This window comes from Artemia franciscana, chromosome 16 (genome assembly GCF_032884065.1).
Source record: "Artemia franciscana chromosome 16, ASM3288406v1, whole genome shotgun sequence".
Taxonomy (NCBI): domain Eukaryota; kingdom Metazoa; phylum Arthropoda; class Branchiopoda; order Anostraca; family Artemiidae; genus Artemia; species Artemia franciscana.
This window is the reverse complement of record NC_088878.1, coordinates 450,065-477,041: the sequence shown is the minus strand read 5'-3', so window position 1 is coordinate 477,041 and position 26,977 is coordinate 450,065. Positions and strand designations below refer to the sequence as shown.

The window sequence follows — 26,977 nt, the reverse complement described above, 5'->3', positions numbered from 1 at the left end:
TACTTGACAAGTGAAATAAAGGTCTACACAATGCGCTTGAACTCGTTTTGAGTCAAAAAGGAACTCTTAAGGCAGGACGGACTCTCAAAGAATCTTCCTATACCTCCCATGTTAAAAATTTGGAGTTTGCCTGACGCTCCTGAATTAGTGATTTTGGCGGTTTTTATGTCAATAGAAGTAAAATAAATCTGGTGAATATTTTGGCCTAATCAAATCTTAAAGTCGACAATTATTTTTTTTTATAATTCCAAAATAACTATGAAACCTGTTTCGGGTTTTCCTTCTAGATTGCTATGCTTGACATTGTTGTTGTGGGGTATCAAAAAATAGAACAAAAAATTTTCTACTCAACAATCAGAAACTTATTTCTATAATACATACCTCCTGGCTGCAGTCACTTCAAATACTTTACATATTTGTGTTCCGAAATAAAAAATTCCCCTCAAGAGGTTAGATTGAGCTGTAATCGGAGCATCTAAAAATGCATAAATTACACCAAGGGACTAACCACTTGGATTGTTCAGGAGCGATTCAGTCAAGCATTAATTAATTGTAACCTGTCTAAACAGAGTCTAGAGAAGAAGTAAGGTACAGACACCAAACTGCCGGTTAATAAATATATAAGAAAATTGTATTGTATAAATAATTAAGGATAAGCTGCGTCTAATCCTAGAGATAAATTGAACACAGCACAAGGGCCGAATGAGAAGCAAATGTTTTATTTTAAAAAGAATGATTTATCGTTTTGGTTAATATTGTACCGTTAAAATAAATTCAGGACAAATTTATATATTGTAGTATAAGTACAATTTTGCCTAATCTTCTGCTGAAATAAGAATTTAAGATATATAAAACGAGCTAATTAATAACTATTTGAACGAAACAAAAATGGCCACAACCATAATAAAATTCTTATATAGTTCTTGTTATTGACCACAGTAACATGGGAAAAAAAGGAATAAGCGAGGGCTCAATTTGCCAAACGTGCAGGTCCATCGTGAAAAGTTGAAAGTAAATAAATTGTGCCAGAGACAGAACGCGTTTACCAAGATATTTGTTAGAAGGCTTAACGGTTGCTTCGGTTCACGACGAATCAAGTTCAAAAGAAATTGGAACAAATTCCCCTTTTGCGTTGAAAGTTATAACTTCTGTTAGAAATTTGGGGTCAGACCTACTAAAACGCTCACGCTAGATTGTTGATCTACTTTACCTTTTTGAGAATTATGAAAAGATCGTGATTCGCCAAATATAAGTTTTTTCTTTGTCTTTCATTTTAGGTCATTGATTTACTGCTATCAAAATTAATAGGATGGGGAATTATTCTGGGTTACAATTAATACAACTTGTACCTTAGTAATTCTTGATAATTGTCTTTTCTGCTATAAAGAAAGAATGTTCGATAACTTTTAAAGATATTTTAATCCCAAAACAACAGAACTCTCCGACCTTATCTGCTTAGGTTGGTTTAATTTCATTATTGTTGGTTTTACCAACAATTTAAAGCTTATATTGAATAATCGGTAGTTGTTTCTCTATTTCTTTAGCAATCTCAATTTAGTACTCAAGTTCTGGCTCTTCTCTTGTCATATTTCACGGGATATCTATCACATTATTTTCAAACTACAGTTTAGACAAGACAATATTTATTTCTACCAAACGGCTATCACAAGCCCAAAAGGGCCAAATTCACACTTTAGTGTCGATAAAAAAAAATGGTGAATGTCAATCAGTAACAAATACCAAACCAGTTTAAACTCATAAAATTGCAATCAGTAAAAAACTCAAACGATAAAAAGTCGTAAATTAAAACTGAGAAAACAAATTTAAACAAAATGAAAATTTAGTTTAACTAGCAAGAATTATAAAGTTTGCAATTACAAAATAAGCATTAAAACTCAAGTTAAAAGTGGAGTGAGAAGAGTGGAAAGTTACTAATTTAAAATTTCAACTATGTGAAGGATGAACGTTCTTCTATATCTTTCAGTGGAAACTCTTATTGGGGCAAGAAGGGGGATTTTTGTTGAAATAGAACGTGGGGCAGTGGTGGATGCAGGGGGGCACCCTCCCCCTGAGATAGTAGTAGATTTGTGGTTGGAACCGCTTGTTCTGGTTCTGTTTGGGACTATTTTTTTTTTTTTTGGTATTTAATAATCAAGTTTTTAATAAGCTTTTAATTATTAAGGCTGTTTCTTTTTGCAAACATGTTTTAAACAAGGTTTCAGTTACTTTTTCCAGTCTCCGTTAGATTTTTATTAATGACACATGTCCCCAAAAAGTATTGAATTAAATTTAAGTTTATCAAGGGGATTTGTCCGTATTACCACAAATGCCAACTGGGAGGCGAAAATCTTCATTCGTTAGGAGGGGGATTTAAAATTCTGACTTAATCTGCTGTTAATAGCAACATTGAGAAATCATTATATTTCAATTTTTTGTTCTATTTTTCCTGCTAAACCATCAAACGAACTATTATTTAATGTTTAATCAACAATTAGTTCCAAAGAATGCATGGTACCAAAATATGGTACTAATTTTCTTTTTGACAATACAAAGTTTAACTAACACGCTTTAGTCGCCAAAAGTGCAAATGCTACAAATTATGTAGAAAAGATTAAATATATTATTTTTTTGTAGAGGGTGAAAAACCTTTTAATTGTTTTTATGGCGAGGTGGTTCTTATATGCTTACTTTTTTTGTATCAGTATTTCTGATTGACTTTAATTTCAATAGAACTCATCAGATTTTATATTAAACAAAAGTCCAAGTACACTACCTACGTACGACTTAGAAATTGTTTTAATTCCCTTTAAATTGCTGGTTTTTTCTTTGTCCAAAAGTTTATCGTAGCCACCTTTTATGTGCCCCCCCCCCTCAAAAAAAATCCTGGATCCGCCCCTGTCGTGGCGGGTGGGTAAATGTTCACTAGGGAAAACAGAAGTAGTACAAGCCTTATGCAAGGTATTGTTGGCAAAACACAAGAAAATTTGTACTCTCATTTCCGTAAGGGCGACTAGATTTGCTCTCAGAAGAAGGGAAATGTAAGGCCCTTTACCCTGTTTGAAAATAATTCTTAGACACGTTTTTTGAACTGTTTCTATTCTGTCCCACAATTCATTGGACATGCCGGGATGGCAAACAGAAAAGCAGAAAAAACAGAAAAAAATGTATTAATCCAAAAACTTTCAGAAATAAAATGAAAAAAACAAGTTTTTTAACTGAAAGTAAGAAGCGACATTAATGCTTAAAACAAGCATAAATTACTCTGTATATTAAAAGGGTTTTTCCCTCCTCAACGGCCCACTCCTTACTTTAAAATTTTTTGTTGTTTTAAAAAGAAAACTTGAGAAAAAGAGTCAAACTTTAGCGTAAAGAGCAAGTCGCTGAAGATGGAAAAGCCCCTTTGATGTACGGAATAATTCCAGTTCGTTAATGTCGCTCCTTAATTTCAGTTTAAAAACTTCTTTTTTCATTTTATTTCTAACATAAAGCGAACTTGACAGTAGAGGTAATTTCAAACAGTTACTACAGAACTGTAGTAAGGAGTGACCCGGCTCAATAGTAACCAAAACTCTAAAAAAAAATTTTAAGACCAAAAAATTTTTTGGTCTTAGAATTTTGAAACCAAAAAATACATCACAAGAATCGCAATTTTATGCTGATTTTAAATATGAGAGTTTAGTCATCAAGTTTAGTCTTACCCATCAAAAGCTGCGAGCCTGAGAAAATTTACCTTATTTTAGAAAATGGGAAGAAATCCCCCTAAAAGTCATTTAATCTTGAAGAAAATTACACCATCAGATTCAGCGTATCAGAAAACCTTACTGTACAAGTTTCAAGCTCCTATCTACAAAAATGTATAACTTTGTATATTTTGCCAGATCACAAATCCCGGATGCGTGTTTATTTATTTTTTTTTCAGGGGTGATCGTATCGACCCAGTGGTCTTAAACTTTTGCGAGGGGGCTCATTCGAATGGAAATGAAAAGTTCTAGCGCCTTTCTAAGTGACAAAAAAAATTAGAGGGCACCTAGGCCCCCTCCCACGCTCATTTTTTCGAAAGGTCGTCTGATCAAAATCCTGATATAGCCATTTTATTCAGCATAGTTTTAAAACCTTATAACCATGTCTTTTGGGACGGCTTACTCCCCCACAGTCCCCATGGGAGAAGCTGCAAGTTACAAACTTTGACCAGTGTTTGCACATAGTAGCGATTATTGGGAAGTGTACAGACGTTTTCAGTGAGATTTTTTGGTTGGGAGGAGGGTTGAGAAGAGGGGGTTATGTTGGGGAAAATTTCCATGGAGGAATTTTTCATGAGGAGGAAAAATTTCCATGAAGGGGAGGGGTCAGGATTTTCTAGCATTATTTTAAAAAAAAAAACAATGAAAAAATAAATATGAAAAAGTGTTTTCAACTGAAAGTAAGGACCAGCGTTAAAACTTAAAACGAACAAAAAATATTACACATATAAGGGCTCATTTCCTCCAAATCCCTCACTCTTTACACTAAAGTATTTTTAGTAATTTCAACTATTTATTTTACGGCCTTTGTGATTCAGGAGTCATTATTAAGGATTTAGACTTTAATTTAAGCTTTAGTGTAATGTGCGAGGTATTGACAAGTGGGCAAACCCCCCTCATATACGTAATAAAAACATGCGAATATAAAAGTTCGTTAGGTAAGCTAATTCGTAAGTTACGCATATCCTTACGAATGAAAATCATCGTAAAAAACTAAAAGCTCTAGTTGCCTTTTTAAGTAAAAAAAAACTGGAGAGCAGCTGGGCCTCCTCCCCCACTTATTTTTTTCTCAAAATCGTTCGATCAAAACTATGAGAAAGTCATTTAGCCACCAAATTCACTGTTACCAAATTCAAATGCAATTGGAATGTTTTGAGATTGATTTTGTATACTTTGTAATATTTTTGGGGGAAGAGGAATTATATTATGAAAAGATTGGTCGTGACCGAGAATTCTGGTCTAACAAAATGTTGCCAAATCTACAAAAATTTTATTTTGAGGCACTGTTACCAGAAATTGTCGACGGAAGGTTGCCAAGAAGTATGGAGGTACGAGAACCGTTTATATAAATCCAACTGTGCTAGGTATGGGTAGTTATCATGTGTCATTACAGTCTTATCCGAATACAAATTCAGATATACAAATACTCAAGCAACAATCGAACTTTAGAATATTTTTTAATGAACCCGTATGGATAAGCTAAATAAAAAAACTAGTTTTTTTTAACTGAAAGTAAGGAGCGACATTAAAACTTAAACGAACAGAAATTACTTCGTATATGAAAGGGGCTGCTCCGTCCTCAACGCCCCGCTCTTTATGCTAAAGTATTTACTGTTTTAAAAAGTAGAGTTGAGAGAAAGAGTTGAACTTTACCGTAAAGAGCGGGGCATTGAGGAGGGAGCAGCCCCTTTCATATACGAAGTAAAATATATTCGTTTTAAGTTTTAATGTTGCTCCTTACTTTCAGTTAAAAACATGTCTTTTTTTATTTAATTTCTGAACGTTTTTGAACTAATGCATGTTTTGATTTTGGCTCTGCATAGATGAATAAAACAAAATTTCATATCTATATGGCTTTCTCATAATTTTGATCGAATCACTTTGAGAAAAAAGGAGCGGGGGAGGAGGCTTAGTTGCCCTCCAATGTCTTGGTTACTTAAAAAGGCAACTAGAACTTTTAATTTTTTACGAATGTTTTTGCTAGTAAAAGATATACGTAACTTACGAGTTAGCTTACGTAACGAACTTCTGTATTCTGTTAGTGTTAAATTTTAATGCTGCTCCTTACTTTCAGTTGAAAAAACTGTTTCATATTTATTTTTGTATTGTTCTATTTTGAAATAAGGCTAGAAAATCCTGTGCTCCCTTCATGGAAATTTTCTTCCCCCATGACAAATTTCACCATGGAAAGGTCTCCAACATAACCCCTTGTTCTCAACCCCTCCCCCAACCAAAAATCCTCCTGAAAACGTCTGTACACTTCCCAATAACCATTATTATATAAGCACTGATCAAAGTTTGTAACTCTTAGCCCCTTCCATGGGGATTCTGGTGGAGTAAGTCGTCCCCAAAGACATAGTTATAAGGTTTTTCGACTACGTTGAATAAAATGGCTATCTCATAATTTTGATCCGGTGACTGTGGGAAAATAATTAGCGTGGGAGGGGGCCTAGGTGCCCTCCAATTTTTTTAGATCACTTAAAAAGGGTAGGGGAGACTGGGGTAATGGCGTTCACCTAAGGTAAAATGAGAATAAAAAATAGCATAAACCTAAAATTCAAACGAAATAATGTTAAATCGCTGACATAGTATATTTTACCTATTGTATACTCAAATTGAACCTTAGACAAGCTTACCTATCGGTATTATGAATGATTTTGCAAAATCAGCTTTGACCGGTATTACCCCCTTTCATAGGGTAATGGCAGTCGCTAATGTCATGTTCTACTAAATGGCTGTAAATTAAGAAATATGAGAAATTTCAAAGACACAAACATGTTAAACTTAAATCGTTATATTCTTATTGTTACATAATTCCGTATTTAGGAAATTACAAAAATGTAATTGAAAGCGTGGACATAATTAGAAGCCAAACACTTGAAAAAACATCTTTCCATACAAAAAATGGCTCACAAAATTTAAGCGCCAATATATTTAACTCATGAGCTTTAAGAACTTTAAGTCAATTTCACTTTCTGGAGCACATGTCACATAAACACGCGTCAGGACTGTCCCATCCAGAACATTCTTGGTGTGCCCATAATGCACAAGAGGTGGACCGATACCATGCATCTCCATCCTTCTATGTGTCTTCGCAATAGAAATAAATTTCTTTATCCTTTTCTCAGACAAAGCTCACTTTTTTATTCGTCTTCACAAACGTTTTCCTCATCAATCGATTCGCTCTCTTTTTTCTTAAAGCAGGATTTTCATCGCTGTTGAAGTCAAGATCTGAGAATGTTGCTTTTGTCTCGCTCCTTTTCTTGGTTCATCAGCCCAACTACTGCATCCAGGTAGAGGAGAAATCTCTTGCACAGACACATCAATTTCTGTGTTAGGCTGAATATAAACTTTTTCAAGTAAGGCCAAGGATTCTAAGTTTTGTTCAGTCATGACTTCGTATTGGTCTACTTTTGTGATGACTTCATTGGAATTAGCTTTCAAGTAATCTTCCACACAATCAGGCGTTAACTCTTGATTCTTCTGGAGGATGTCCTCTACCAAAAAATGCTCATCTTTGAAAACTCCTTGATTAAGAGGATGGATCCCAGTGTTTTTGAACCCGCTTGTTGCTTTTGCAATCGTAGCAACTGGTGAATAGGACTTAAAGAATAGCTCTGCTACATCGTAAGGGGTAAATTTTACTATGTTCCTGGTTTTCATGAGCCTTCAAGGGTGAGTAAAATACTACATTCAGAGGCTGAAGCCTATGTGATGTATGGGGTGGCAGCGACACGATAACAATCCCTTTCTCCCCACAAATATCATAAGCTTCACCTGAGCAATGAGTGGAATGGTTGCTCAGAATAAAAAGCATTTTGTTGTTATTACTAGCATGAATAAACTGAGCAAAGTGTTTTACCCAAATAACGAACAGTTTTTCATTGATCCAGCCTGTCTTAGAGCATGAGTAAACTGATCCAGGTGGTCCGTTTTTTTTCTAAGAGCGGGGACATACGAGATCAAGGAAAAATGAACATTGGTGAAGCATAAAGCCCTCCCGAACTCATTGCACACACAACTGTAATGTTTTTGCTCCTTTCCCAAATTGTAATAAGACCCACACGCTTTTGGCCCCGTTCTGCCAGTATTAGACCAGGGTCCTGCACAGTACTTCCTCTTTATTAAACCCCATGGCTCTTCCGATGCCAGTGGCTTCGGGTTTGCGCACACTAATTTTGTTTCTGTCCATGAACTCCTACATCCAATCCAGGCCAGCCATTTTTGTTTCTTGATCGAATCTATGACTTAACTGGTTTTTTCTGCATATTGAAATGCAATTTTCCTTAATTTTAGTGCAGTGATGCCGTAGAAAATCTTCGATAAAGTGTCTACGTGGTCAGCTAGAGCTGCTTCGTGTGGAGGGAAGACACACTCCCTGCCTAAGCTTGGATCAGAATCAATCCCACTCTTCATTCGTTCTTGCAACGGGCTGAATGGTATTTTGAACTGATCTGCAGCTTTGCGAATCGATAATCCTCTAGTAATGGCTGTTTTTGCTTTCCTTAAGTCCTCTGCAGTCTATTTATCTTTATATGTTTTCTATATTTATTTTCTCGGTCTCTGAAATATAGAAAAAAAATTTATGAAAAATATTGGCACTAATGGGGCAATGCCGGTCGCGACTGCTGTTACCCCAAGTGTGGTGACCACCATTACCCCAACCGCATGGTCGTTATTTTATCGGCTAAAAATGAAAATATAAGTGCTTAAACCTTAATAAAATGCTACAAGATACAACAATATGGCTTACCTTGTTATTGCGAGATAAGTCTCGTTTCGTGAAATGTAAACAGAAAGAGATGATAGTGGATTAAACTATTGTCTGTCTTATAAGGTGAAGCGTAAAAACAGTCTTTCTTGCACAACAGACAAACTAAAACTGGCAAGATGGCGAGCGCTCCACTAGCACTTCCATAAACTTTCTTGAGATGGCAGATACAATCGGTATGAATCTGCGTTATCGACTTTACGAGAAATCATGATGACCGGCATTACCCACTGGCCGCCATTACCCCAGTCTCCCCTACTATATACTTCATTTTTTATATATAATTCACTTATATATAACTTCATTTCCGTTGGAATGAGCCCGCTCGCAACATTCTAAGACAACTGGTTCGATATGATCACCCCTGGGAAAAAATCCATATTTTTGCAGATGGGAGCTTCAAACTTCCAGGGTAGGGTTCCCTGATATGCTGAATCGGATGGGTGTGATTTTGGTTTTATTACTTTTAGCGGGTGTTTCCCTCTATTTTCTAAAAATAAGGCAATTTTTCTTAGACTTGTAATTTTAGATAGGTAAAACTGATATATTTAAAGTCAGCATTAAAAAGCAATTTTGTTCATGTAGCTATTGGTATCAAAAATCCGTTTTTTAGAGTTTTGGTTACTATTGAGCCGGGTCGCTCCTTACTACAGTTCGTTACCACGAACTGTTTGATAAAATGAAATAAATTGGTCACTTCGCTGCGAGAAATTATTTAAATTTTATTTTTGTAAATAGGTCTGTATGAAGTAAAAACCCGAAACTATGTACCTTTTATTTGTAATTTCCACAATTTTATACCGCATCCTTGCAAATAATGATGACCAAACCACAGGCACACACCCAGAGGAGGGATTCACCCACCTTAACTTTGTAAAATGCTTAATTTTCTAAGCGAAATGTTTAATTTTCGTGTGTTTTCCTGGTATTTCTTTTGTAAGAGTTGAACCCCCTCCTCCCCCAAAAAAATCTCGAATAATAATTTCTCTAATTTTCTCCTCGAATAATAGTTCTTTTACAAATAAATATTCCTATTTACTTGCCGAATTACGAAGAATAACAATGCAATAATCTTAATTTTCAGTGAGAAACCCCTTGAGTTTAATGACGGCAGTGAAATTTGATAACCTTGAGTGTTTGTCGATTCGCCGCGATTGAAAAAGAACCAAACAGAGAGTATAATTTCTGGACGTTCGCGCGGCCTTAAATATTTGTAAGAACCACATTCCGTTGTAGAGAAAGCCGTTTTAAATACATCACCCTCAGCTTTTTTTACTTCATGATATCCCTGTGTTAAAACTAGGGAAGTAAACATTTAGTATTTATTTAAAATGGAATCTAGAATTTTATCTATTCTAGGATGAGGAAATTTTTCACTAACCACTTGTTTGTTCAAGGCTCTATAATCTACTACTATCATAAGGTCTTAATTTTTACTTGGGACTAGAATCGCGGGTGAAAAATATGGACTTAAGCTAGGTCTTATTATTCCATTTCTTTCGAGCTCCGGGATTTTATTTATTAGCCATTCCTTATGCTTGTATGGAATACAATAAGGCTGTTTTTCCAATGGTAATCCTGTAGTCTGTATTACATGTTTGTTAATTGGTATAAGGCCTATGTCATCTTAAGATGTGGAAAAACATCTTTGAATTCCCACAGTATTTCCTTTTAATTTTTGTTTTAGTGGGATGTCAGTGACATGACTTAGGTCAAATTTTTCAAGAAATTGATTCTTGGATTTGGTCGTACTAGTTTCGGAGGCTTGTATCGTTTCCTTGTGATTCCCAGCTGTTACGTGTACAGCGTTCATTTGTTCTACTTTGGTTTACTTGGTTATTGTTCCAATTGGAATTATTATATTGTTCCCATCGGCTGGTATATTTACCTATTTTGTGTTCCGACCATTTCTAGGTTGATTTGTTCTCCCGCGATACTGAGACGTATTACGTTGGACATTTTGATTTGAGTTTGATTGAGCCTCTTGTTAAGGAGATGTTACTTCGATTACCTCTCATGGCGTATCCACTCTTGTTCGTCCCCCCTGGACAAATGGTTGCTCGTCCCTCTAAAATCAGGACGATTATTAGGGGCTAAACGTACTATTTTTTGAGTTTTTGGGGCTCGATTTTGATTTCGGATGGGTTTTGGCGATGATTCTCTTGAGAAAAATCACGAAGAAAGATCTCTTTAATTTTTTAGGGATTTTATTTTCTACACTATGTATTGACAATTTTTGGTGTTGTAAGACAATTGAGTCTATTTCATGACAATGGTAAATCTTCAGTACTTTTTGCAATCAATAAACGGTGCAATTTGGGGTTGAGTCCCTGCTGGTATGCACTTAGTATTATTTTTTGTATAATTCCCCTTCACCCGGAGCGAATCGTGTATCTGTTGAGATTCTAATTTTATGTAAATTTAATCTTATGTTTTCTATTTGTTCGAATGTAACTATTCCTTGTTTCAATTTGTTCAGTGAACTGGTGCCAATGAAACTTTTTTGAAAGGCTTATCTCTATAGTTCTATTGAGTTTACTGCTTAGGTGCCTCTCTGCCTGTGGTATTTTCGATTTGTTTTAAAAATGTCAATGCCTGTCCTTTTAATCTTAAAACTAACATATTTCTCAAAACCTTCAAATCAATTTTTTTCATAACGACAAATTGAGCCAAGTCGATATTGAATTGATCAACCTCTGTATCCCCTTCATATTTTGGCAACAATTTTGCAATTTCTAATCAAGTTACAATTAATTGCTGAGCCTGAAATAGTTCTTTTTCGTACTGGCCCATTTTTGTTATTGTGCATTAGTTCTTTTTAAAAGAAAATAAAAGGTACGAGTAATGCTACAATTTGTTTGTATAATAATTTTACTTTGTTTATTTAGTGTTACTGAACTTTTATTTTTATTTTTTAATATTTATTTATTCTCAGATATGGTAGACAGTACATAAAATAAAGTACATGACACTAAATATGCACTTAAAATCAGAATAAATTGTAAATAATCGTAATAGCTTACGTAATCAGGCACCAAGTTTGAAAGTTCCCTATGATTAATTGTTGTTTTTTTATTACCACACCAAATGCTAAGGGGTTTTTTTCTTTTTGTAATCATGATACGGGGGGTTATGTAAATCATTTAAGATACAGAGAGATTATTGTCAATATAACATATGGGAGATTCGACTTAAGATGACGTCATGGGAGTTAAACAAGTGAGGAATTAGGACAGAGGGACACTGTTAATAAAGCCCAGTATTTTTGGTAACAGAATCATTTTAGAGGTGGATGGGTCTCACTTTATCTTATAGATTCCCTTGAAAGCGTCCCTAAGGACCACGGGAACTGTACCTGGTGTCTGGATTCAAAAACAAAGCCTCTGTACCACTAGTATTTTTCAATCTGATAAGACACTATCCTTTCATAGAATTAAGAAGAGTTAAAGGGTACGACGCCTCTAGGTGACTGGTATTTTTAATCTGATAAGAAGCTAGCCTTTTTATAGAATTAAAAAGAGCTTTTTATTAGTTATTTTTTTGGCTCTAAGTCACGACTTTGGTCGTAATCTGGATAAGAGGTTTTTTTTTCTTATGAGGTGCACTGAGGTCACTAAAGCTGGTTGACGGTAAAAAAGCTAGTTTTTATCTTACTTCTTGCATAGTGTAAGAAAGAATGTTTTTGTTTCACTATTGCCAAAGGAACAAATTTTGAAAACTTTGGATTCTGCAGGGGGAATCGGAAGGCTGTATGTCAGAAAAGTGTCTTCTTATGATCTGTCAATTCATGGATGACCTTATTTTCTTTTATATCTTAAAAGAAACAAAGAGCTATATCTTAGAGTATAAGGATGACTATGTCCATATTCTATATTACTCTTAGATCCTATGACTACCAAAGAGAGTCTCATCACTCATGTAGTGTGTCAGCTGAAGTCTTAAGAATCTGAAGAAATTCAAAATATCGTTTATGAGTCGATTGCATCTCGATAAAAAAAGAGTGTTAAAACATGAAAATCATTGTTAAATTTTGGATTTTTTAGCTCATACAAATAAATTTTTACTCTGTGTAAATTATTTTGTATTACCAAAATAAGAAAACAAGGGCTTATTGGTTTCTCTGTTATTTAGAAGCTACTATTGGAACAAATGCTCGATGGTGATTCTGTTAAACGACCAGTGGCATCAACTATAGCCGAACGGATCAAACAAAGCGTAGAAAAAATTAAGGTACATTTTAATTATATGCTTAACCCTCATAAGCAGATGAGGCTTTTGGTCTTGTGAATTAAAAGATAGTCGGTACTTAGGTATGTTCCTGACCCGACTCAAGAAGTCAAGTTAGATTAATCATGTTTAAATATACCAAAATATGATGAAAATATGTTACATAAGAAACAAAATTATGGGAACTACGACAAAGAACTATAGAAAGCAGGCTTCCGAGAATGCATAATATTTAATACCTAGGCTAACATAGCCTAACCAAAAATACCAACTCTATAATTAAATACTTAGTCAAAAATATACCCACAACGTCGTTTTTCAACTGAACCTCGAAGCTAATTATTTTCGACTGCAGATAGCTAAACCAGTTTTTCTCAGATCTAACAGAGCAAAGATAAGACTACTTCTTGAGTGGGGTCAGGAAGATGGACAAGTACCTAATATTCGATTACCAAAATGAATAAGTTAAATTTTCAAATTTTTTTGTCCCTTAATCTCTTAGGTCAAATATGTCCTAAACAAATTGTGTTCTAGCTTAAATAATTTTCAGAACTAATTTATATCTTATCTTTGAACAATAGGGTTAAGGGTTAATAAAACTACTCTGTTTTTCTTTATTCTTGACCGAACTAAAAACACAATTGAAGAACTATATATCAGTCGAGAGGAATACTTTCTACCAAGAAAATGATTTATACGCCGATATAGGCCTTTTATATAATTTTTTATTTAAAAATAAAGCATGACTAATCTGATGAAATAATATTGTTTGTTTAACAAAAAAATAAGACTTTCTGTCAGGTAAATCTCGGTAATGATTGATAATTACTCAGGATTGGTAATAAATATTACTCCTGAGAGGAGATGAACCTAAGGAGAAAACCTATTCAGATTATGAAGAATATAGAAGCTTGTAATAGTCAATGCAATGAAAATTTCTTGGAAAGAGCAAAGCTTACCCTCTTCATTATTAGTAAGATGCATCATTTTAATTCGTTCTGTTTTCAATTTATTGAATAGATTTTTGTATAAAGCAATGAGGTGGGTGTTTCATATATAAGTTATAATATATATTTCCCTTTTAAGTGAAACCATGGTTTTTTCAAAGAGCTCAAGCTAAAGCAAAGGTTTAAATCAAAGGTGCATGAATTGATGACGAGGTAGGGCTAAAGAACATGTACATCAACTCTAACCCAATGATATCTATCGAATTATCAAACAGTGAGTGCCAGATAATTTGCACTGGATTCCAGATGGCTTTGGTTATGTAATACTTTTACTATTTTCGAAAGTATTTTGGACCTGGAAGTCCTTCACTAATCAGAAAAAGAAGTGAACCAATTAGATAGAGGGAAAATTTTGATCTGAATAATTTTTAGATCTTGAACCTTTTTACTTTACTTAACGTCTATTTATGAAAAGCTCTATCAAATATAACTACTCTTTATATATTTTCATGTTCAAAGAATAAAGAAAGAATAATGCTTAACCGAAGGCACAATCAACACTTTAAAACAAGATCAACTGTAGAAAAATCGTCGATTCGCTGGCAGAAAATAAAGTACCGACTTCTAACTTCTAGAAAACTAATACGAAATTATTTATCAAATAAGTGCTAGCTTTATAGCAAGCACACCTGGGGATGTACTTGCCAAGGGATATTTTGTACTTGGGGAATTCGCCAGGATTCCTGTAAAAAATTATATTTTATTTGTCTAACTTTCTCTGTGCCAACACAATTTTATGTGTGAAGATATTAAGAGGAGTTATTCTGGGGAAATCTACCGGATTGAAATTGTTATATTATCCGTAGGTGGGGGGGGAGTTTCCACCGAAGGATTATCCATGGGAGAGTTTTCCATGGCATAGATTCTCCAGAAGAAATTTTACACGGGAGCACCCTTCTACTTGAGGGAACAATTTTCAACTGAGGAAAATTTGTTGCATGAAAACGTACTTACAAAATAAATTTACGTAACGAACTGTTATATTTGTATATTTTTACAACATTTATGTGGGGGTTTGCCCCTCGTCAATACCTATCTCTCTACACTAAAGTTTTATTTTGTTCTAATTCCTTAAGAATAACCCCTGATTCGCAAAGACCCTGTAATCAGAATAAAAAGCTCTTTTGAAATTTCTAAGAGTACTTTAGCGTAAAGAGCGAGGTATACACGAGGGAACGAAACCCCTTATATATGTAATAATTTCGGTTCTTTCCAAGTTTTAATATTGTTTCTTTAATTCAGATAAAAAAAAACCTGTTTGTTTTTCTATGTAATTTCTGAATATTTTTAAATTACTGCAGGTTTTGATTTGTTCACCGTACCTGAATGATTGAAGCAAAATTTGTATATTATTTTACTTTTTTTGGATACATGGCTTTCTCAAAGTTTTGATCGGACAATTATGAGAAAAAAGAGGGTGGAGGAGAGGGCCTACTTGCCCTCTAATTGATTGGTCACTTAAAAAGTTTACTATAGCTTTTAATTTTATTTTGAGAATGTTTTTTATTAGTAATAAATATACTTAACCTAAAAACTAACTTACGCAATAAACTTCAATGTTGGTATATTTTTAATACGTAAATGGTTCGCTGCCTCGTGAACAATTTTCTCTTTACACTAAAGATCGAACAAAATACTTTAGCGTAAAGAGCGAGGTATTGAGGAGGGGACGAACCCCTTTATATAAATAATAATTTTTCTTCGCTTGAAGTTTTATTATTACTTCTTACTATCAGTTGAAAAAATTTGTTTTTGTACCTAATTTCTCTTTTTTTTTATTGTTTTATTAAATAATCATGGAAAATCCAACGCCACCGTCATGGAAATTCTCTTCCCCCATGATACATTCATCCGTTGAAAGATCCTTGGAAAAGATCCGTGAAAAGAATCTCCTCATCACCATCAGAAAAATCCCCCCTGAAAACGGCTGTATACTTCCCAATAACCAATACTATATTTAACAATGGGAAAATTTCATAGCTTACAGTTTTTCACACACGGAGTGTGGGGATTAAGTCGTCCATAAGAGACATAATTATTAGATTTGTTGACTATACTGAATGAAAAGGCTGTCTTGAAATTTTGACCCTATGACTTCGGGGAAACAATGAGCGCGGGAGAGGCCTAGTCGCCTTCAAGTCGCTTTTAATTTCCGTTAGAATAATCCCTCTCATGACATTCTAGGACCACTGAATCGATAAAATAACTCCTGGGGGAGAAAAAAAAATGCAAATCAAACAGTTCGTGGTAACGAATTGTAGTAAGGAGCGACCCGGCTCAATAGTAACCGAAACTCTAAAAAATGGAATTTTGATACCAATACCTACATCAATAGAATTGAATTTTAATGATGATTTTAAATATATAAGTTTCATCAAGTTTAGTCTTACCCATCAAAAAGTAACGAGCCTGAGAATATTTGCGTTACTTTAGAAAATAGGAGGAAACGCCCCCTAGAAGTTATAGAATCTTAATGAAAATCACACCATCAGATAAAGCGTATCAGAAAACCCTACTGTAGAAGTTTCAAGCTCCTATCTACAAAAATGTGGAATTTTGTATTTTTTGCCAGAAGGCCGATCACGGATGCGTGTTTATTTGTTTTAGTTTTTTTTTCTCCCAGGGGTGATCGTATCGACCCAGGTGTCCTACAATGTTGCAAGTTGGCTCATTCTAACGAAAATAAAAAGTTCTAGTGCCCTTTTTAAGTGACCAAAAAAATTGGAGGGCACCTAGGCCCCCTCCCACGCTAAGTATTTTACCAAAGTCAACGGATCAAAATTCTGAGATAGCCATTTCATTCAGTGTAGTCGAAAAACCTTATAACTATGTCTTTTGTGACGACTTACTCCCCCACAATCCCCGTGGGAGGGGCAACAAGTTACAAACTTTGACCAGGGCTTACATATAGTAATGGTTATTAGGAAGTGTACAGGCATTTTCAGGAGGATTTTTTGGTTGGAGGGGGGGTTGAGACGAGGGGGATATGCTGGGGGAACTTTCCATCGATAATTTGTCATGGGAGAAGAAAATCTCCTTGAAGGGAGCGCAGGATTTACTAGCATCATTTAAAAAAACAATGACAAAATAAATATGAAAAAGTTTTTTCAGCTGGAAGTAGGGAACAGCATTAAAACTTAAAACAAACAGAAATTATTACCCATATGAGGGGCTCACCTCCTCCTAGTAAGTCGCACTTTACGCTAAAGTATTTTTAGTAATTTCAACTATTTATTCTACGGCTTTTGTGATTCAGGGGTCATTCTTAATGAATTGGGACAAAAATTTAAACTTTAGTGTAAAGAGTGAAGTACTGACGAGGGGGTTAACCCCCTCATATATGTAATAAAAATATGAGAATACAAAAGTTCTTTACGTAAGCTAATTTATAAGTTACGTAAATCTTTTACAAATAAAAATATTCGTAAAAAAATAAAAGTTCTAGTTGCCTTTTTAATTAACCAAAAAATCGGAGGGCAACTAGGCTTCCTCCCCCACTTTTTTTTCTCAAAATCATTCGATCAAAATTACGAGAAAGCCATTTAGCCAAAAAAAAATGCAAAGTTCGTTTTAATTATTCCTCTGCGGAGAGCCAAAATCAAAACATGCATTGTTTAACTGAAAGTAAGGAGCAACATTAAAACTTAAAACGAACAGAAATTACTTCTTATATGAAAGAGGCTGCTTCCTCATCAACGCCCCGCTCTTTACGCTAAAGTTTTTTACTGTTTTAAAAAGAAGAATTGAGAGAAATAGTCAAACTTTAGCGTAAAGAGCGGGGCGTTGATGAGGAAGCAGCCTCTTTCATATACGAGGTAATTTCTTTTCGTTTTAAGTTTTAATGTCGCTCCTTACTTTCAATTAAGAAAAACTTGCTTTTTTATTTAATAAACAAATAAACACCCATCCGAGATCTTTCTTCCGGCAAAAATTCAAAATTCCACATTTTTCAACATAGGAACGCGAAACTTTTGCAATAGGGTTCTCTGATATGCTGATTGTAATGGCCTGAATTTAATTAATATTCTATGACTTTTAGGGGGTGTTTTTCCCCTCCTTTTTTTTAAAGGCGCATTTTCTCTGGCTCGTAACTTTCCATAGGTAGGAATGAAGTTGATGAAACTTATATTTTCAAAATCAGCGTAAAATTTCTTTCATTTGATGCATATGCTATTATCAAAATTCCTTCTTTTAGAGATTCGGTTACTCTTAAGCCGGCTCGCTCCTAACTACATTTCGTTACCACGAACTGTTTGATGACCCCTGAATCACAGAGGCCGTCTAATTAGAGTTGATTAATCTTTTCAAATTACTAAAAATACTTCAGCATAAAGAGCGATCTATCGATGAGGGGGGGGGGGAGCCCCCTCATATACATAATATTTTCTCTTCGTTCTAAGTTTTAATCTTAATCCTTACTTTCATTTGAAAAAACTTGTTTGTTTATTTGATTTCTCATTGTTTTTTGTAATTAATGCTGGAGAGTCCAGCTCCCCCTTCATGTAAACTCTCTTCTCCCATAATAAATTCTTCCAAGGAAAGATGCTCTCACGCATCCCCCTCTCCACCACCAGAAAAAAATGCCCTCTGAAAACGTCTGTATGCTTTCCAATAATCAATACTATCAAACAGTTCGTGGTAACGAACTGTAGTAAGGAGCGACCCGGCTCAATAGTAAACGAAACTCTAAAAAACGGGATTTCGAGGCTAAAAGATAGATCAATAGAATCGGAATTTTATGCTGATTTCAAATATATAAGCTTTACAAAAGTTAGTCTTCGTCATCAAAAGTTACGAGCCTGAGAAAATTTGCCTTATTTTGGAAAATAGGGAAAAACACCCTCTAAAAGTCATTGGATCGTAACGAAAATCACACCATTGCATTCAGCATATCAGAGAACCCTGTAGAAAAATTTCAAGGTCCAATCTACAAAAATATGAATTTCGTTTTTTTTGCCAGAAGACTAATCACGGGGGCGTGCTTATTTGTTAGTTTTTTTTCTTCTTTTTCCCAGGGGTCATCGTATGGACCAAGTGGTCCTAGAGTGTTACAAGAGGGTTCATTCTAACAGAAATGAAAATTTCAGACAGAAACGAACAGAAAAAACAGAAATTAACAGAAACGAAAAAATTGGAGGGCACCTAGGCCCCCTCTCACGCTCATTTTTTCCCAAAGTCAACGGATCAAAATTTTGAGGTAGCCATTTTGTTCTGCATAGTCTAAAACCATAATAACTATATCTTTGGGGATGACTTACCCCCCACAGTCCCTGGGGGAGGGGCTGCAAGTTACTAACATTGACCAATGTTTACATACAGTAATGGTAATTGGGAAGTGTACCAACGTTTTCAGGGGGATTTTTTTGTCTTGGGTGTGGGATTCAGGGGAGGGGGCTATATGGGAGGATCTTTCTTTGGAGGAATATTTCATGGGGGAAGAGAAATTAAATGAAAAGGGCGCAGGATTTTTTAGAATTACTATTTAAAAGAAAAACAATGAAAATATAAACATGAAAAAGTGTTTTTCAATTGAAAGTAAGGAGAAGCATTAAAACTTAAAACGAACAGAGATTATTGTGCATATGAGGGGTTCTAAAAATACTTTAGTATAAAGAGCGAGGTATTTAGAAGGAGATAAATACTTCGCTCTTTATGCTAAATAAATTTTTAGTAATTTCAACTATTTATTCTACAGCCCTTGTGATTCAGGGGGTCACTCTTAAATAATTGGGACAAAACTTAAGATTTAGTGTGAAGAGCAAGGTATTAACGCGGGGACGAACCCCCTCATATATATAATCAAAAATATAAGAATATAAAAGATTGTTACGTAAGTTAATTCTTAAGTTACGTATATTTTTTACTAATAAAAACGTTCGCTAAAAATTAAAAGTTTTAGTTGCCTTTATAAGTAACCGAAAAATTGGAGGGCAACTAGGCCCCCTTCCCCACCCTTTATTTCTCAAAATCGTCTGATCAAAACTAAGAGAAAGCCATTTAACCAAAAAAAGAATTAATATGCAAATTTCATTTTAATAGTGTATGTACAGAGAGCCAAAATCAGACATGCAATAATTCAAAAACTTTCAGAAATTAAATTAAAAAAAACAAGTTTTTGAAATGAAAGTAAGGAGCGACATTAAAACTTAAAACGAAAAGAAATTACTCCTTATATAAAAGGAGCTTTTCCTCCTCGACACCCCGCTCCTTGCGCTAAAGTTTGATTCTTTCTCACAACTCTGCTATTTAAAACAATAAAAAACTTTAGCGTAAAGAGCGGGGTGTCGAGGAGGAAAAGCCCCTTTCATATCAGGAGTAATTTCTGTTCGTTTTAAGTTTTAATGTCGCTCCTTACTTTCATTTCAAAACCTTGTTTTTTTTTAATTTAACATAATTTTAACGTAAATAATGGGCAAAGTTCTTAGCTTGCAACCATTCCCCCGGGGCCTGTAGGGGATTAAATCGTCCTTAAACACATAGTTATCACATTTTTTACCATGCTGATCAAAATGGTTATATTGAAAATTTAACTCGATGACTTTGGGGAAAAATGAGCTAGGGAGGGGGCTTAGTTGCCCTCCGAATTATTGGTCACTTTAAAAAGGTAACTAGAACTTCTAATTTCCATAAAAATGAGCCCTTTCATGACATTCCAGGAACACTGGATTGATGCGATCATCCCTGGGAAAAAACAAAAACGGATAAACAAATAAATACTTATCTGTGATCTTTGCTCTGGCAAAAAATACAAATTTCCACATTTTTAAAAATAGTAGCTTGAAACTTCTACAGTAGGGTTCTCTCATACGCTGAATGTGATGGTGTTTATTCAGCCGGCTGGCTCCGGTGGCTCGTTCGGGATTTGCAATTTTTTTTTAACTGAAGAGGGATATCTGGAGTGATTGGAACAACGATTAGAAATTAAAGTCTTTTGCAAAGGAAAGTATGCTAAGGAGAATTTTCAGACAGAATTGTCCAAAAAATTACTATGGAGGGATCTTAAGTGAGGATGAGATTGTCAGAGGGGGGGGGGTTATGATGGAGAAACTATCCGTGGAGGAGTTTCCCATAAGGGAAGGGAACCTTTCATGGAAGGAGAGCCGGGGTTTTAGCCTTTAAAAAGGAAGGAGTTGAGCCCCTCCTTTGTGTCTTGTTCTTTGCGATAAGGTTTCACTGTTTGCCCCATTTTTAAAAGCAGTTTTTATCAGCCATCTTTTTTCAGCTTTCCGTCCATCTTCTACAACTTTAATGGTTGATCCCATTATTACAGCATATCTTGACTAGCTTAGAGTGACAAGCCATTGTTAGAGAAACTGATATTCTTGCCCCTTAATTTATAACCATCCCAACACAATTAATGTTATCTACATCTCGCTTCCAGCTCTACCTGCAACTCAAGTAAAGGACCAAACTGAAAACGCAACCTGTGCATATCACCCCATATCTTTCATGCAGCCAATCCATGTTCAACACACATCAGGTTAATACTTGAAAATAAATATACCTATCGAAACTTAAGAAATAAAGGAACACTGGAGAGAATCATTAAAAGTTAAACCAAAACAAAAAATAAATTGATGGAAACAAATAACTAAACTTATAACGGGAAAGAATTCAGATACTACCCTCTCAAACCTGTAAATGACATTTTATATATAAGTTGTAAAAGCAGATTGTTTCTATTATTCCCCATAAATTTTCAAAACTGCTTCATTTTCATTCGTGATGATCATTTTATTTTTGTCCCGTCTTTTTTTAGGTTCTTAAGAGGCATTTGAGCGCAAAAGAGACCAAAGAGACCAGTGTTTCACAAAACAGACTAGAAGGCTTTCAACAAATGTTTCAAGAAAACAATCTTAACAGTTCGTTTATTTTTGACTGCCCCCCTGAAATGAATAGTATATCTTACAGATTACTTCATCGTCTAGAATTAAACTATTGTGATTCCTCTGATGAAGAACAGGAAGATTCACTAGAGTCTGCAAAAGATATCCGGGACACAAAAAAAAACACCACAAGAGAGAGAAAAAGTGATATTTCTATCCTTCTTAATACTTATTTACCCCGAGATAATATAAATGTCATAGAACTCCTTTTTGAATCGAGATTTTCTATTCCAATATATTCCAAGGACACTTTAGAGTTACTTCGGATCGCACGAAGAGTTGAAGAAAACACATTTCTAGGAGTCGATCTAATACTCCCACGAGTTGCCATTATAAGCCAAGTAAAACGCATTGAAACTTCTACAAAATATGTTATGGAAGATCTTTTCAACCTGAAAACTTCTCTGGGAAGCATTGAGATATCAGGTTTAGAGGTGGGTCAAGGTTTAGTTTCTCTTGCCAACAGAGATAAAAAATCTTGCATTGTCATCCACATTCAGGGTGATTTTGAACCATATTGGGAATTCCTGAATTGTTTTGTTGACTACCTTTTAGTTGAGGATGAATATCAATCCGATTTAAAGAAGGAATCTTCCTTTATCAGCAAATATTCTTCTCAAAATTTTCTCCCGAAATTCATTACAGTATGGATCCCTAGCCTGAGAAAATTGAAAAAATCGACTGAAATTGATCGTCGTTCCTTTTATATTATTGAAGGCCCCTTGAAGTATCTTATTGAGCAAAAACCGCATTTACGTTCGTTTTTTGGGTCTACTGAAAAGCATGAGAAAACTCTATATTCGATTTCTTCATTTATCAAAGAGTGTTCAACACCAATGTTACCTTTTCCTACAGTAGACACCTTAAAAGAAATGCACCAAAACATTTTAGATATGAATGGCTTGGATAACTTTAGGTCTAATAGTCTTGTACTACAAAAAAGTTTTGCTATAGAAGGTGGATTACAAGACGATTTAAACGAATTTAGGTTGAAAAATGACGAAAAAAATCGTTTAAATACAGAATCGAAAATTGCCCAACAAAAGGAGTTTCGCAAAAGTCAGTGTGAGAGTTTTTTCATACAATATCCAGAGAACAACCGCCTTATCACATATTTCCTTAATGGGTTTCAGAAAAGCAATATAGACCATATTTTGCTTCATTTTCGTGTTTTAGATGATGCTATTAGACAAAATCTAACAAATTCCAAGATTGCAGCTCAACTCGATAAAGAACTGTGTGAGAAAACAGATCACTTTCTGGAAGTTTTGCAAAAACCTAACATGGGCTCTAAAAACGAAATTAGATATATAGAATCCATTAGAAAGGAGTACCTGAACGCAAAGGAGAAGCGAAATAATGCTCACTTTTCACTTCGCCACTTATGGAGGGAAGTTTCATTACTTTATTCCTCTGGAGTTTCTAGAAATTTTAACCATATACCTCAAATGGCAGCGGCTTGTTTGGTAGCAGGTGAGACCCTAGAGCTTTATGATGGAGATGCAAACATGCTAAATGACGACTGGGTATCTGCTATTTTTAAAAATTTATCACATATGCTTTCAAACACAAGAATTTTCGTGTTATCTGTACTGGGCGAGCAGAGTAGTGGAAAATCGACTTTGTTGAATACCATGTTTGGTATTCGACTTGCAACTAGTATAGGTCAGTGCACTAGAGGCCTTTCAATGACCCTAGTGAAAACAGTGAACAGAAAAGAATATGACTATGTCCTAATCTTTGATACTGAAGGTCTCCGATCACCAGAGCATAGAGGTTTAATTGGAAGTCCAGTGCGTGATAACAAAATTGCAACCTTTTCCATCTTACCATCAGATGCAGTTATTTTAGTTATTAAAGGAGAAAATGACAATGCTTTAAAAGAAATTCTGCCCATTGTTGCACTAGCTTATAAGGGATCTAGGATGGCAGAAGAAAATGGAGGTATTGTTTGTTGCAAAATATTTGCAGCCTATAATCAAATAAGGTGTGATGAAGGGAATGTAAATAAACTTCAGAATATTTTTTCTCAACTATCAGCAACACTTGTCGAATCATTTAGGACAGCAAACTCGGTAGAAGACTTGCATGTTCATACTTCTGTTAGTTTCCCAACAATGTTTACTAATAAGCAGGACATACAAGTTTTTGGATGTAATTCTAAAGGCGATCCACCAAATGATGTACCCAACGAGGAATTCAGCCGGCAAATCATACATTTTCGCGAGCATATTCACAACCAAGTTGTTGCTCAGCCAGCTTGGAAAGCCAAAAAAATAGAAAGTCTAGACAATTATTTGTTTTCTGTTTGGGAATGCTTGAAAAATTCGAACTTTGACCTATCTTTCCAAACAGTTCTTGAAAGACACACGTACACTGAGCTTCAAAGAGACTACCAGGAATTGAAAAAACCATATCTTACGTCGTACGAGGAAGAATATGAGACCTTGATCACCAAATATAAAGAAGATTTCTCTTCTAAAACCAAAAATTTAAAGGAAGAAGGAATATTGAAGCTTGTTAATCGTCTTGCGGAGATAATGAAACCTCAGACTGACAAATTTAAAAAAGAAGTCAAAACAATTGTTGAAAAAAAAGGGAACGAAAAATGGCGAACCGACTATATGAAAACAGTTGAAGACGTTATTGAATTCACAACCAGGCAATGGCGTAACAAACTGGACATTTTTTTGAGGAACCTACTTTTCTTTGACGACGAGGTCAAAAAATACGAAAAAGACATTAGAGAAAAAATTACAGAAGAATCAAGAAAAACGAGTATAAAGTATAAAACGAAAGAAGAGCTAACGTCTATATTTGAGAATTTGTTCGATACAATATTGAAAGATGCTAAAGGAAACAATCCTCCACTGGATGTCAGAGAAGCTGTTCGGGAGGCATACAAAGCAAATCCCACAATTCAAAGCCTGGGAGTTGACCTTTTGACCTTAAAGGAAAGTGCTGGAAATACAAGCATGCCCTCATTTTTGCGGACTTTTGAGCATGCTATTAAGATTGGATATCATGAGGTAAAGAAATTGCTATCTCAGGAAAAAAAAATTGGAAGTGAAATAGAAAGGAACGTGTTATCTATTGTAATTAGGTCTATGCCAGGACGAACAGATTACTCTAATGTAGTCGTTCTTGATGTTATAAGTGGGATTGAAAGCTATCTTGAAACCCTCAAAAGTATTAACAAAAGTCAGAGAAAAGATATTCACAGAATGGCATACGATTTACTAGTCAAAACTTTTGAGGATATCCAAAAAAAGTGGGAGCACGAAAATTCTGTTTATGTGCGTTTATGTTCAAGGAAAGAAACTATGCGGGGTTTTTATTTTGACCTTGTAAGGGGCTTAAAAGAAGTTGAGTTAATGGAATCAAGACTTGCTGACTTTTTTTCAAGACACACTTTTAAAGCTTTTGAAAAGGAAGTTGAAGAACACACTATTTATAATATAAAACACAAATCCTGGCCTCAATCAGCAAGAAATATGCAAGGTCATATGGATCTTTACTTAATTGAAGAGGTAGAGAAGAAGGGTATCAAACAAATATTATATCACATTGAAGAGCCTGGTGTTTTAAAAAAGCTTACGACTAGCAGACTGATCGGCTTTGAAATTGATCAAACCCTCAAAATCCTTAAATGGATTAATTTTCAAGGTCGAATGGAAACATGTTTACAAAAAACGTACGAGACAGCTCCTGAAGACGTGGGAACGGGATTAAAATGTTTTCACATTTCTCAGCTATTAAAATTTTTAGAAAATTTTAAAAGCAGATTCATTGGTGACACATTGAAAAAAGAAATGAACGCTATTGGCTGGACAGACTTAGAAAAAGATATAAAATTTGAACAAAGACACATGGATTGCATAAAAACTTCTATAAAAGATTCCAGAACTACTGGTGATATGAAAAGCACTCTTCTTGTGAATATTAAACAAAGGCTTGAAAACAGGGGTGACTTTCAAGCTGGTTTTTGCACAGCGTGTGAAAAACCATGCCCACTTTGCAATAGCCCTTGCTTTTTTGATTTGGCTCACAACGGCCCTCATGATACTTTTCATCAGCCAGGTGGTTTGGTCGGTAGACGTTACAGAGCAGGCAAAAAATTGGCGGCTACTGCCTGTAACACCTGTCCTGCCGATCATGTGTTCGTATTGGAAAATGGAGAAGAATGGTTGTTTACTGATTTTTCTAAGAAATTTAATGATTGGCTCCAGCCTGATAGAACTAAGCCTGTATCCGAATACCGAGAATATCTTATCCGAAGGTATAACAAGGATATTGCCAAAATCTTTAGTGTAAATCCATCTGATCCATTAGGCACTGCTGAAAAACTTCATAATGTCACTAACAAATTAAAAACCCAAATTGATTTTGAAAAAGATTTTCCTGACAAATCCTTAACAATATAGATGAATTTGTTCAAATAATATAAGAAATTTCTTATAAATAAAGAGACAATATCCGTTTTGATTTACCTGTCTGTTTAAATTCATGACGATTACTTTACTATCGTGTATGCAAAGGTTCGAACTAGAGTTTAATCAATTCTGTCAACTTAGGGACATGGAGGATTGGAGTGAGTAATTTCCAAAATATAGATGCTTTTCAAATATTAAATAAAAATCAAGAAAACTTTCTTTGTTGAATATATTTGAAGAAAACAAATTGAAAAGGATTCTGAAATTTATGTATATGCTAATTATATTCTGATTGAACATCCTTATTTTGTATAAGCAAGTATTTGTTTTAAATTTTGATATTTAGATTGCCATTGAAACAACCTTTGCATATTACTACTACCATTGAACTTTGTCATTTGATTGATGTGATAAACCCTATCTAATTAGATTGCAGATATATGTTCAAAATTTCCAAATTATATGAAAGAAATGGGTTTCGTATTAGCATCTTTGTTTACATGGGTTTTTTGTCTTACTTGTTGTGCATAACACTTTACTGTAACTTATATGTTAACCTAGCTAATCTGGCAACTGTCTATTTTGTCTTATTTAGGGTCCCAGCCTGTGTTTGTTTTTCTTTATTTTTCTCCGAACCTGTATTTTGCAGTAGCTTTCTTAAAATAAATTTTTACGCACATTATGATGTAGTTGTTTTACTGTTTAATTTACTGCTAGGCTAGTTTTGAGTAAGTCAATACATCAATCAGAGACCATTTGTCTGTCTTATACCATGAATTATGGCCAATCATTGATTGGCCATAAACTATATAGATAAAACACATAAAGAACATAAATAATACATAATTATCATTGATATCAATCATTGATACCAATCATTGATATCAATCTTGTTTTCACGAAATTCATGATC

General features: G+C 34.7%; 1 protein-coding gene across 10 annotated transcripts in view; it reads left to right on the top strand.

Annotated features, from left to right (window-relative positions):
• The window catches only part of LOC136036875 (uncharacterized), a 148,529-nt gene extending 121,783 nt beyond the window's left edge, over window positions 1–26,746 (top strand). For all 10 annotated transcript variants that reach the window (XM_065719218.1, XM_065719214.1, XM_065719217.1 and 7 more), the window contains 2 exons: window positions 12,643–12,741; window positions 21,505–26,746. In XM_065719218.1, coding sequence (XP_065575290.1) covers window positions 12,643–12,741; window positions 21,505–26,055 — 4,650 coding nt within the window. In that variant the 3' untranslated portion in view covers window positions 26,056–26,746. The remainder of the gene's footprint in view (window positions 1–12,642; window positions 12,742–21,504) is intronic.
• The last annotated feature ends 231 nt before the right edge of the window (window positions 26,747–26,977 follow it).